The 14,153-nt window shown below is 37.0% G+C and overlaps 1 protein-coding gene across 2 annotated transcripts; it reads left to right on the top strand.

Annotated features, from left to right (window-relative positions):
• Positions 1-2,558: 2,558 nt before the first annotated feature.
• Positions 2,559-13,164, top strand: ASCC3_1 (activating signal cointegrator 1 complex subunit). Of its 2 annotated transcripts, XM_051217445.1 has the most exons (10): positions 2,559-2,973; positions 3,035-3,120; positions 3,159-3,278; positions 3,322-3,374; positions 3,408-3,533; positions 3,589-3,800; positions 5,481-6,201; positions 8,177-8,248; positions 11,014-11,170; positions 12,442-13,164. In XM_051217445.1, exons 7-9 carry the CDS (start codon positions 5,614-5,616, stop codon positions 11,125-11,127), a joined length of 774 nt encoding a protein of 257 aa, XP_051064846.1. In that variant the 5' UTR covers positions 2,559-2,973; positions 3,035-3,120; positions 3,159-3,278; positions 3,322-3,374; positions 3,408-3,533; positions 3,589-3,800; positions 5,481-5,613; the 3' UTR covers positions 11,128-11,170; positions 12,442-13,164. The 2 variants fall into 2 exon arrangements, with proteins under 2 accessions (XP_051064846.1, XP_051064845.1); XM_051217444.1 differs by having other exon boundaries at positions 2,559-3,278; positions 3,442-3,533.
• Positions 13,165-14,153: the final 989 nt, after the last annotated feature.

Here is a 14,153-nt window from a genome sequence, read left to right as displayed (position 1 = left end):
AGTCGCATTAGTTAAGTAATGTCAGTCGGTAATGAACGATGCAGCATGCAGTTATATATGTGGACAAATAGATAAGATGAACATATTCGTTACCGATCTGCTGACAATGCAGCGTCGAGTGTTTGATTCGTGCATGTATCATCGATTAAAAAATGGTCGAACGTTTTTAATTGGAATTTAGGTTTAGACTGTCGTTCAAAAAGTAGAAAACGATGACTGCCTAATACAATTGCCGCGAGTGAACACTGATTGCATATCGAGAGCATAGGTTCTAACTACTGTGAATATTACCCCAAACGTATATCTGTAATAGATTTGCAAACCTTTGGCAGAGTTTGGGCAGATGCAACCATGTCGTTATCAGCGTACAGGAGGCTCTCTCGACACCTCAGACTGCCGATTTGTGTGCATGATCATGTTACCAGACAGCCAATTTTCACAGCAGGTTGTTTGATGTGCGAGCGGCCGGTAAATAAGACCGAAGTTTACAAAATGTGATAACCTTATAGCTAAGAAAAGGGATGATAATGAATAATTAGTCTCATAGTGCTTTTGCTTTGATGGATGATTCAGAACATAATGGAGAACGATCTTATAAAAGGGTGGTTAGAATTAAGTGCATCCACAGACATAACAGGAGACGATATCGAAATGAAAAATGTGTATGTGAAATGATAACACAAAAATGACATCAGAATAATAAAATGAGACTAAATGACAAGAAAAAATGAAACCAATTCACCTAAACCTGGAATAATAAAACAACCCAATGAGCTGCAAATGTCTTAACGTAAATGCAATGTTCATAATATAATAATTCGATGAGTAAGTGATATCATTGCGAAAACATACCAATTTAATGTCGATACGATCAGAAATAATAATCTATGTCGAGTGATAATAGGACACCAGCGTGATAACGAGAATAATAATTATTACAGTCATAATGGAATGATCTGCTAGACAGAGTTGACTCAAGTACAAATTATCAGCAAGATGACACGATTTGAGCTTTTCCATATCTCTGATTAACTAGCCTCTCAGATGACATCGGAGTGAAGGTTGAGTTGTTTGAGAAGTTCGTTGACTAAGTCAACTACTTAGTTCATTCACTAGGTGCATAGAGTTCGGATTGTTCGTCGTCTATGTAGTTTTGCAGGTTGTATTTAGTTCGGAGTTGGACTTACCTTTTTTTGATGCTTGGTATCTGGCCACAGTTAGATCGTATGAAGATGCTAGGAACATAAATCTTCTTAGGACACCACAAGTATTCGGAGTCTGGCAACGCTATTACAATTTACATCATTATGATTTGAGCATACCAACCCAGTCAAGTCAGAAGCGAGGGGGTTCGAAGATATTTTCGGAAAGCTAGCAATATGTAGAGGAGCTCGCTTACAGTTGCAAGGGATGAGTAGCACACGTACTCACTCGTAAACTGATGTTGACGAGTGACCGGGCGCCTTTAGTTAGGTGTGTTCAGTAAAATTAATGTGATCAGCAGCAATGTCAAAGACTTGCAGAACGATTTATTTTGAGGATTTAATTACCACTAGACTTCTATCTAACTCCGTATATTACCCAGGCTAACCCCTTTTGTGTGACGGTAGTAATAAGAAGCCAAATGCAGGTTGCGTTAAAGGAATTTATTTCAAGCATTTGTTTATCAAGACAGACGCTCGAAATAAGAGGCTGAAAAGCGAGGCAAAATGAAAAACGCGAGTAAGCCAACTCAATTTGATCAACCGTAGTTCAATATTTATGGTCAGACAAACAGAGCAACATACACAATGAATAGGGTAATAAATACACACATATACACTCATACAAAAACGGCAAAGTTTAATAGGCAACTAGTTGGCAGGGCCAAAGTATGAACTAAGAAGTATGAATGAGCTGGTTTGTCCGAAAGTTAAGATAACCCATGTGGGCTTGACTTAGTAAATGAAACTACACAATCAATCCTAAAACACATTCCTGTAGAACAAAGCGAAGGTAATCCCGATATGATATGTCAGTTTTTGATTTGTGGTAAATGTTACGGTATTCTACGTACAGCTGAAACTATAAGGAATAATCAACTTGAACACGATCCATTTTAGTCCTCATGGCTCAGCTTTTAGGAGGTCACAGATCCTGATGCAACTGATTTGGAGTTTAACTGAACGGAAAAAGTTGCTTACTAACTCAGATCACCTTTTTGCCAAATGTTAAATGGTTTATCAGTGAATGCTATGGTTGTTATTATTATGATCAATAGGCTATTCAACTCACTTCCCTTTCGTTATCTCCGTTTGTTTGCAGATATATTTATTTATTTTATGAGTTGACTTATGTTTTACTTTTGGCTGTCTACTTTCCAATACTCTGTATTCTAGTTTTACGGTTTCAGACCATTCGTCAGGCTGGTAACGTTATGACCTTTGGGTCTAGTAACTGAAATGCCTCATAACAAACGGATTTGCTTAAAATTAAAATATATATACTCTCAAATAGCTATCGAATAATGTAGGACTCTTGCGGCTAAGTGGCTAGATTCGTTACGGTTGTTGTTTATTGGAGTGACCTTGACAAAGCTCAAAAAGCTGAGTAATTTTGGAAAACTGGTAACGTTCGACTGGTCTTAGGCTTCACTGAGGTGCAGTAAAATTAAGTGGACGGCACATATTTCAGATAGTGAGATATTAGTGTTAATTGGGATGTTGATCTGCAAAGTTTTGTTCACGTGGCTAGCATGCGTGTCAAACATGTTCAGTTACAGACTGTTTTAGCCTAGTATTCTGTTTATTATTGTAGTTTAGAAATAACCTTAGAGCGATAGGATACAGAGAAATGACAGACTGCTGCCTGCTTCATTTCCATGGATTCGTCCTCGAGCTTGATGGTCTTTGGGTAATAGTTCAGCACCTATCTATCGGTCTTCCAACGTACTGACCGAGCGCCTTCAGCTAGATGAGTCCACTAAAACATATGGTAAGCACCCAATGTCGAAAACTTAGAGCTATTTATTTTGGGGATTTATTTACCGCTACAGTACAAACGGTTTAGGCTGATGAATATTTCGACAACGGTCAGTGGTATTTCAGTGACTCTACTTCACTCTGTTTGATTCTATGGAGAGTAATAAACATATTCAAGATTGTATTCATGAGTAACAGTGAAATTTTCCGTTTTTTGCACAGACTGGCTTCATTCTCGAAAAATTCTAGATAGCAGCTTCCAAACCCTTCAAATATCACAATGCTCATAGATGGAAAACCTCGGTGGAACTGGCCGTGGTAAATTCTCCTGTAGTTCGTATTTTTAAAATTTTATCCCTAGATTTGTTCTCATGGAGTTTAAAAAAGCCAAAGTTGTCGTAGGAGGCGATTCCGGTAAGTAGATTAATTAATCATTTTTTAAACCAGTACATACAATTTGTAATAATTTTTTTCTAAAAAGGTGTTGGCAAAACAGCTTTGGTACACTTGATATGCAATGGACAAACTCTTCTTCATCCTTCGTATACAATTGGTTGTAGTGTGGATATAAAAGTTGTCGAATTTTCAGTTAATTGTTTTATCACTTACATTGTTTTTGTTAAATTAGATTCATGTATACAATAGTGATCCTGAAAAAGAACATCCATATTTCATTGAATTATGGGACATTGGCGGATCAAACAGTCATGAGAATACTCGTTCGATCTTCTATCAAAATTTACACGGACTAATATTAGTCTACGATTGTACAAATAAGAAATCACAATTGAATTTAAGAAAATGGTTATCTGATGTATTGGGGAAACCAGTTTTAAAGAGGTAAGCCTTGCAAATTGTTTACCCACCTATTCGTGAATTATAAAGGTCTACATATATATTTACATAGTGGTTAACTGACAAAAAGGTTCTCTACTCAAACTATATTCTGATTTTCTGTGATTATTTATTTATTTAAACACATAAACATTGATACAAGGAGGCACCAGATAGATATACGCCACATAGATCATTCGATTTGTGTGAGGGCTGGGATACTGTCCGGGTGCTCAGACTGAAGCAGGTGGTTCTCTTAGGGGGCCACATCCCAAGCCTTAGACCTAAAGGCCTAACCCACAAGGCAGTGGAGCATCGTGAGGAGATGCAGTCCCATGGTAGCCGGTGACCAATGATTGGTTCATACGCCATTTGTTCCCGCAGGATACTGGAGCCCATATGCACCATTGGTTTGGAATCAGGGTTTTCCAACTCCCTTGGGTGGACTCTCCATGTCCACCAAACCCGTTAAAGCGTCAGACATTCACTTTTCCTCCTCTAAATGTCGTAAACAACACCTCCACCACGGGTACTAGGTAGGGATGGCAAATCAATTGATGAAGTAGTGAAACTTCGTCAGTTGAGATGGCTGGAACACGTGTTACGTGTGCCCAACAACTGACTGCCCCGAAGTGCGATGTTTTATGGTGTAGGAGTAGGTTGGAAGAAAGCTAGGGGCGGCCAGACCAAAACATGGCACAAGTCCATGAGGTCACTGACAAGTGGACTGAGTCATGTTGGTAGGTGTAGACTACTTAGTTGGGGACCGCGAGATGATAGCAACCGATGGTTAGAGACCCTGAATGAAATGGCTCAAAATCGTTTGCAATGGCGCAAGTGCATCCACTCTTTGTGTTCTGCCGAATTCTAATCTTCTGAATTCATGTCTCTTTTTTCCTCTTTCCAAATTTATTTCACTGTATTATACTCCTTGAATAACATCTTCAAGCCTTAATGTTTCTGATTGCTGCTTATACTCTTACTACCTCTACCACTACGGAATTTGAGTCGACAACTGCATCTCTGTGCTAATGTGCTATGGCAACTCGAACTGATGTACGTACGTACGAAGGTCTACGTTGTTACTGACTGACTGACCCCCGCCATCAGAAGGCAATGAGTAGGACTTCTCTGGCAGTGATTGTATGCACGTGGCCGTGTGAGAGCATTTCGAGAGGGAGAGCGGACTCTCCCCACTCTCGGCCGTACCTAGGCATTTGTGGGCTTTCTGTGATTACAATAGGTGAATAAAAGAAGACTTTAAAACAGACTAGTTTGTCGAGAAAAATTTATGTATACAATTTTTAGTCGTTATCCAACGGATTATATTAGGTTCACTTCATTTCATCTATTGTAATCACAGAAATAGATGCATAGCTTTTTCGGTATGAACAACCTGGTACGTGAACATCCAAAAGTGTTTGTTAGGTAGCTTAACTGATGAGAACTATCTAGCCTGTATTCCTAGCCACTATTAACCTCTAAAATTGTATAATGAAATGAAGTGAACCTAATATAATCCGTTGGATAACGACTAAAAATTGTATACATAAATTTTTCTCGACAAACTAGTCTGTTTTAAAGTCTCCCTTTATTCATTCGGTAGTACTCATACTAATCTAACGTTTGTAATATCCTTTACTAGTTATAATTTCTGTTGTATGAACCTGATTTCTTCTAATATAGACCGGAGATAGATATTGGAGGAGTAACAGCGGCTGCAGATGGTATCACTGCTCCTATTACTACTACTAGTAGTTATTGTGGCGGTGTAAGTAGTGAAAAATATGGTAATCTAAAAGCAAATATAACAAGTCAAATGACCACTCTTCTGCCTATCTTAAATACAGAAACTTTGGTCAGTCGGTCTTTCACATCGTCATCGGAATCACAAACAAGTAACAATAATCAGCATAATATAAGCTATATAACTAACACGGTCTATCCACCTATTCTTGTTATTGGTACAAAATTCGATTTACTCAGTTCACATAGTCGACGGTCTGTGAATAAATTCACATCACGTTTTAATCTATCTACGTCACCATATATCCAAAATGAATTACCATCAGCTGGTAATTATCATCCATGTGTTCCAATGACGCCCAGATCATGTATATCGTCTGTGCAGTTTTTTGGAAATACTACACCATCAACAACAACGTCATTATCGTCATCGTCAACATCATGGAACTTAACATATCGTAATAATTATGCAAATGGCAGTGTTGGTGATGATCGCGAACCAACAAGTTCAATGCCACAATCGTTGTCATCATCAACGCAACAAAGTGTATATATTGATTTAAGTGATAGTCAAAAACTTTCATCGTCATTGTTGACTTCACCAACAAAAGACAAAACATGGAATTTCGCCACAGAACATGGATTTTCAGAAATTCTACTAGTAAGTTTATGTATATATATATATATATCCAACATCTGGGTGTTGGAATTTAGGGAAGTGTATGACTTAAAAAATTTAAATGGTTAGGTTATTTTAGATGAAGTATTTTTAGGTAATAACTTGTGGTCAAGTAATCAAGGTAATGCTTGTAAACACTTGGCTTTTATTGTTTGTGTGTGTGGCGACCACTGACATAACATCTATCCTATAAATATATGACCTAAGGTCATATAAATTGGGTTACAAAAATTTTAGCTTAGTTTGCGTAAGAGTGAGATTCTAACCTACAAGTTATTGACTGTTTGTCCGAGCCATCTTGATATAAGCAGGCTAGTTAATTCGGATCTGCGAGGTAACCGTGATCCGTGGTTAAATACTTTACGTCATATGATTCATAATTGTTCGCAGTGGTGCAGTCGCATTCAATCTTAATCTTCCTCTCTATCTTCAATTCCAGTATTCCTTCATTCAAATCTTTTCACTCTGTTGTTTCAAACAATGTCATCAATGCTTACTCCTTTTTAACATAACTGGTATGTTATTTCGATTTCCTTGCTACCGATCCTATTAATATTGTCTCTTCGTGCTCATGTAGTTAGTAACTTGAACCGAGCACATCTATACCACGCTTCACGTTGTTAGTGATAAGCGAACTAAAGGGTTAGAGCCTACATTCTACAGCAGCTACACTACATTGACGTGGGAACTCAAACACCTAGAGGGAAAAAAGTACCAATGCAAAAAACCAATATGAGAAATATTTGTTCGAATATTTTTTTATTCTCATCTCAAATTCTATCCTCATACTAATTGTCCACTTGGATTTTTTCTGTGTTTGGTGTCGACATTTTCACATGGTTGGTTCTCATAACTTACGTTATTATGAGATAGTCAAGATCAGAAACTTTTCAAACATACTAGTGTGATGGGAGACAATGAGAAGCCAGTGTGGGATTGAATTAGTCCTACAGATATTCTGCTAGAACTATAAACGCGATAATGGCGACCCGAGAGTATATGTGAAAGTTATAGTCAGAACAAGGACAACTTGACTTTAAATCTTATCTGTTTCTAAACGTAAAAATAAAAATTTGATTAGTACAATAATTAGAGGAATTATAGTTATTAAGTGGGACGCATGAACTTACCGATCAGTATTGCGTGTGATCGAAATGAATTAAAATCATGAGTCACACTAATATAACAGGATAACAACGTCCTTCAATTGGCAGGTTATATGTAACAGGAATAATCTACTGACACATCAGATCAGATCGACGTGGTGGACGTTTAAGTAACTATTTGGTTGGTTAGTTATGGACATAACTAACATCCAGAAGTGTTAGAAATTACCAAATAAAGTGAATTATCCTACCTGTTGTGTATAGAATATTCATCTGTATGCCATAGCCTTTTTGCTTGTGATATAGTATGATGTGTGGTATCACCAGTCCACATTGAACAAGTGCGAGACAAGGACACGGCTTACGCTTGTTATTTTATAAGACTTGGTGAAATGGATCTTAGACTAATCCTTAACTAACGATTCTGAATGCGTAAGAATAACTAAAGGATAAAAAAGTAAGACTGACCCCTGAACTACTTTCTCCTCTTCTTATTCGTAAAATACTGCATATTTACCAGGACCTACGAACCTCAGACACTCACGATATCGGTTTTAGTTAGCTACTGGTTGCACATGTGTAACTGAATTGTTAGTAATGGACCGCTGGACGTTGACCTATTTATATACAAGATAAGTTCAATAATCTAGTTTACTCGATAGTATCAGTTATTGTTTTAGCTCCTTTCTGCAGCTGAAAAGTGTATCACCAAATACATGTGGCAAATAAGGCTTCCAAGTATTCATAGTATTTTATTAAAGTACTGTTTTTCATCAGAAAGATTCTGCTTTTCTATTGTCTATTCTGTTAAATTAACTTGCAGCCCTTATTTTCACTTTTATATTTTAAAGAATTGTAATTCAGTCACTAGTATAAGTCCCGGAAGTCCACAAGATCTTCTATTAAATCGATTTTTTGATGAAGTGAGTTCACAGTTTTCTGGATTAATTCATTGATATGTAAATTATTTTATGTGATTGTTATTACGATCATAATTTTTTAACTTTACGTTAAAACACTGTACTAATTACTTCGAGAATATTCAACAATTAACAACTGTCAGTCAGTAGCAGGCATCATAGGACTGTGCACAGGTGTCCACAGACTGAAGTTAATAAATAGAATTTTGGAGTGATCTATTTACATACTTATGATCTCAGCTTTAAGCTATACACTTCTGGGTGTGTGCCTGTATGTGAATGAGGAATAGTCATGCAAAACAAATATCCGAATAGAAGTTTACGTACATGGTTATTTTATACAAATCCAGGAATATTTGTATGGTAATCAAATGAACTTGAAGTTGGACGAAAGATACCTGGAAAGATACTGAGACAAATAATAGTGTAATTATTTGACTAGTTGTTTTAGTGACGAACATAGATAAATCAACCGTTAGTTGCCCAAACACGTTAATAATCAACCGCAAGATAATTAGTGTGTCAAGTGTTTGGTTTTGCAAGAGAACTTGTTATCATATAGGGTAGTTACAACCTGAACTGCACAGCTCAATCCTATGATGCGACAACATGGGTACGAAGAATCCTGGTGAATGAGAAAGTATTTCTTATTTCTACTGATCTTATGAATAGTTATAGATTTTTCATGTGTTTATGTCTAAAAGTTTGGAACTGTAGGATATCTTATTGGTTATCAGTGATTCGTGTTACGATACTTCTGATTCGTAAGTCGCTCAGCCATACGCAACGTAGAACATGGGACGTGTGTACATAGGTTCAAGTTTTCACATTTGATTAATACTCAGAAATAAAATTGTCGGAGCGAATCTCAGACTAGCAGAAGTAGTAACAGTATTAGTAGTAATAGAAAAACATCAAGCATCTAATATATGGTTCGAGAATAAAGTATGAATCAATGGAATAAAAAATGTGTATAAGAATTTCGAAATGTTAAGATCTAAAGGAAGACAAAAATTCAATGCATCTGTACCATAATGAATGATTCTAACGTATCTAACCGGATACGTGGTAATAGATAGGGAGAATTCTCTTACTATTTTTAAGACAATTTAGTTTTTTATGTTAGAGTTCCACTTGACTTGAACATTCCTACCTTATCACAATTGATTGATCACTGGGTGGTGATCAATGTCATGCTTGTCTAGTCCTTATTAGTGCAGATCGAATGCTATCGATCATGTTGCAATGTGGCCACCAGTGTAGGTGACTCGACACTGCGGGCACTATGTATTGAGATTAGATGTTGGTTGGAGGTAGTCAACAGGAAACCCTGAACCCAGGTTTCGTGCTACTTGGCACTCGTCACCAAGGTGTACCTGTAATCTTGAGGGAACTGGTGCTCCCTGGCGGATTCGATCTCGTGTCACCCAGCTCCACAGTCAGAGACGTTACCACTGAGCTATCCGAGCCGCGACTGACCTCCTGTAGGACTGAGATTCAATCACAATTGATTGATCACTGGGTGGTGATCAATATCATGCTTGTCTAGTCCTTATTAGTGCAGATCGAATGCTATCGCGGCTCGGATAGCTCAGTGGCAACGTCTCTGACTGTGAAGCTTGACACGAGATCGAATGAGCACCAGTTCCCTCAAGATTACAGGTACACCTGACGAGTTAGCACGAAATCCAGGGTTTCCTGTTGACTACCTCCAACCACCATCTAATTCTACCTTATGCTTGTCAGGATAGATTTAGTTTTTTATTATGTAATAGTAAAATACGCCATACAATAATTTTTTGAAAACTTATTAATCCTCTTTTTCAATGTGTTCATACAACTTGAACAACACGATTTGCAATCCTACTATACAACATCCCTACCTTGTTCAGTGTATTGGTCGCCTTTTCATGGAGACTTTCTATTTTGCACGGATTTCACACTCAATTTTAATCTATTAGTCTTAAACATAACCTTATTCTGTTTTATATGTCTACCTTTTTTTCATATACTAGTTCAATAATTTTGATGAACTCTCCGTGTCCACCAACCCGGCTAGAGCGATGGACATTCGCTTTTTGTTCTATCAGTTTCGCAAACAACACCCGCGTCATGAGAAGGCAATGAGTAGGACTTCCCTGGCGTTGGCTGTATACGCGTGATCATGTGAAAGCATTTCGAGAGGGGGAGCGGACTCTCTCCATTCTCGGCTGTACGAGGGCATTTTCGGGCTGTAACTTAATAGATGAAGGCTATTGTCTAAATAGTAGTTTTAATCGTATTGATATAAATACTATCAATGGTATGAAAGTATAATCATATAAAAAAACTGAAGAACGACAACTCCATTTCCAACCGCCATGGTCTGAGGTTATCCTCAATGTTTTTAAGCTTTCATCAAGTATATTGTACCTAGTAATTTTGCGTCAGTTTTTCATTTGTTTAGTGGTTGATTATTGTAATATATCAGAGTGTAATTTTCATCAAACATTTTATTTCAAACAACGAAAGTTATTTGCGACTATCTGTTTGAAAAATGTCAAATGTAGTACAGCCTACTTGCTAGATAAATAGCACAATTATAGTAAATATTAAAACTTGAAATCCAATGTACGGCTTGTGAATCACTCATTGAACATTGAAGAATTTTTCGATCTAACCTCAACTATGGAGAGCAGTTAAACAAAATCACATTAATATAGTAATAATTAAAGAAATTTGGCATGTTCAGTCATTGTTTCTTGTTGTTATCTATTTCGTTAATTTAGGTAATCAATTACAAAGTGTTTTCCATGTCAATGAATTGTAATTTATCACCTGATCTATCCCGAGTTAAACGACGTCCAGTGGATTCACGCAACAATATGTATAAATACAATTGAATTGTGTATATTTATGCATATAAACTCCGTATATTGATAATATGTGAGTGATGGTGGTATTGTTGGACCACCACATTGTTATCGTTGTTCTTATTTCCTGTCCCACTGATACTGTTACTACTTCCACTAATTACTCTTAAATTTTTCTTGATAATCCCATGTCGTATCGATTTAATGTGGCAACTCAAACCAATATATATACCAGGTGTTACGATGTCTATAACCGACTAACTTTTAAGCCTTATGAACGTTTTTGAATTACTGTATCCCACTGTAATTTTGGAGTGATACATAAAGTTTGTTTGATGTCTTTGCAATTTAAGCCCATATTTAGTGCAGTTAACTCTGTATTACTATTATGTTTTTGCGAAGTATAACCTTTTGAGGTATACTATATCGGGATTTCTCACGCATAATAGAACAAATGAGTGAGCATTTTCTGTGTTACACATAGGCCGTTATGTAAGGATAGTAAACCGATCGATAATCTTTTGGATTTTCACCAGTCAATCTAGTTGTGACCTATGTTTGGATAAAACTGGGGTGTGATCAAACAAAGTTGTAGCATCAGTTGATGAAGTCGTTTGGTGAGTACTAGAAGACGTACACTTCTTGGTTTAAGGCTCATCCTATAAATTTAATTTATGGCTACATAGTTTTAGACGATACAACCCATAGACCTTGAGTTAAACACGTTGTTATCGGTTCACTTGTACTATGTTATCAGTCAGTCAGTAACAACGTAGACCTTCGTACGTACGTACATCAGTTCGAGTTGCCATAGCACATTAGCACAGAGATGCAGTTGTCGACTCAAATTCCGTAGTGGTAGAGGTAGTAAGAGTATAAGCAGCAATCAGAAACATTGAGGCTTGAAGATGTTATTCAAGGAGTATAATACAGTGAAATAAATCTGGGAAGAAAACAAGGGACATGAAGAATTCAGAAGATTAGAATGTGGGAGAGCACAAAGAGTTGATGCACTTGCGCCATTGCAAACGATTTTGAGTCATGTCATTCAAGGTCTTTAACCATCGGTTGCTATCATCTCGCGGTCCCCAACTAAGTAGTCTACACCTACCAACATGACTCAGTGCACTTGTCAGTGACTTCATGGACTTGTGCCATGTTTTGGTCTGGCCGCCTCTACCTTTCTTCTAACCTACTCCTACACTATAAAACATAGCACCTCATCGTTATCATAATTATTCGTATTAAAAGATTGTACATTGAACTTCATTTATGCTCGTTTTTATTTTTCTATAGACAATTTTGACATTGATCACTTTTGTTTTTTTCTCGTTCTCATTCTAGTTTTTCACAGGAAACTTCCTTCTAATCTGCTTATTTCATCAAGCAGTTATTGGTTGTTAAAATGATCTATGATATTTTATATACAAAATCATAATCATTCACTAACATTCCTTTTCTGTTTGTTCGGTAATTATTATTTTTTCTATTGCTCATTTTAATTGTCTATTTAGCCATCCATTGATGTTTTCAATTATGGGATCTTTTGTTCTAGTTAGTTTTGTTTTGAATTTGTAAAGGATTTATTTTTCCTCTTTTTTTTTTACATACATACTACTAATACTACTGTTCAGACATTGAAAACAAAGATAATAACAACTAAGGTTATTTTTATTGCGAATAATTTATTTTTCTTGTCAAAAGTTTTACACATTTGTACTTGCATTAACTCAAATTTTGTTTCCATAGGACATATTGGCAACAAAAAATAAACGAACACATGCACATGAGAATTTTTAAAGATATTTTTTGATTTCATTTTGATTAATGTTGTTCTGTGTCTTCGAATCTAACTTGTTAGCATAGTGCGCGCTGTATCTAATTCCTTTAATCAGTGTGACCACAGTACCCGACCATTGTTGCTACCTTGACGTGGTGGTCGGGCTTGCCTATCGTGATGAAGCAACCGAGCTATACTGGCCGGAACAACCGTTCCTCAAGGTCCTACCATGTCAGACAGGTCGGTTGAAGAGCGGTAAGACTAAAAGCACCATACCTAAGGTCTTAAGGCGAAGTCGTACTGCTGACTGTACAGAGGTGTGACGGCAGTAAGGTGTTTCCTTAAGACAACCAGCATGACAGCGATGCTGCCTTCCCACAAAGAGGGATGGGGTTAGAAAAGGTCGACCCTAAAAATGCACACCGCCTTATCCCACGGATTTCCGTCTCCAGCGGTAAGATCTCAACAAGTACGGAATTAACCCAAAGATTACTCAAAAACAGGTCGTGTGTGACCGACCTCAAGCAGATGTTTCTTGGGCATTGCTGTCACACTCAGGTCACTAAGACCACCTCTAATCCAATTTCCTTTTCAGGCACCTCCAGAAGAACCCTCCCACGATGTGGGCAACCGGAAAGTGATAACAGCCCTCATACCTCTAACAGCACCCAAGACCACTGTAAGACCACACTACAACCTCATCGATTTATACTAGAAAAAGCTAGACAAACATAACTTTATCATATACGAGAAATCAATGATGATTTGAATGGCTGAGTAGTAAAGTTTCGTGATATGCTCTCTAATCTCACAAAGAGAATATTAGATCCTCAGAATTACAGGTAAGATTTACTAAAATTCTAACAGGGTTTCCTGCCAAATATGTCAACCCATCTAACAGTAATTGATTGTGTTAAACTGTAAGGTGATAGCTTAAGCAAATAAACCTACAGTCATTCAGTCTGAATCAAACTTTTTACATACACGGATGTGGGCTCCTGGTTGGTGATACTGTTTACGTCTTCATACTCAGTGTGTAGTGGTAGTGATATTTCTTGTTAGACGTAATTTATGTGTGTAAGATCAAAAACCTGCTTGCCATCTACATTATTTATTGAATTAAAATGAGATGATAGGTAAATACTAAACCAAAGTGATCATCGGTAGACAGTTAGGGACAAATTTTGAAATTAACAATTCACTACAGGGAAAAGAACAGAATAACGACAGTGCAGTATTGAATAATTTGGTTCTAATTAGTGTTTTCAATAACCGG

This window comes from Schistosoma haematobium, chromosome 5, assembly GCF_000699445.3.
Source record: "Schistosoma haematobium chromosome 5, whole genome shotgun sequence".
Classification (NCBI taxonomy): domain Eukaryota; kingdom Metazoa; phylum Platyhelminthes; class Trematoda; order Strigeidida; family Schistosomatidae; genus Schistosoma; species Schistosoma haematobium.
Note: the sequence above shows the minus strand (reverse complement) of the source record. Positions and strands in the feature narration are given on the sequence as shown.

Coding starts and splice junctions, on each gene's coding strand:
- ASCC3_1 (XM_051217444.1), top strand. CDS start 3,332: ATGGAGTTTAAAAAAGCCAAAGTTGTCGTAGGAGGCGATTCCG. Junction 3,375..3,441: donor TGTCGTAGGAGGCGATTCCG/GTAAGTAGATTA, acceptor TTTTCTAAAAAG/GTGTTGGCAAAACAGCTTTG. Junction 8,249..11,013: donor TAAATCGATTTTTTGATGAA/GTGAGTTCACAG, acceptor TCGTTAATTTAG/GTAATCAATTACAAAGTGTT.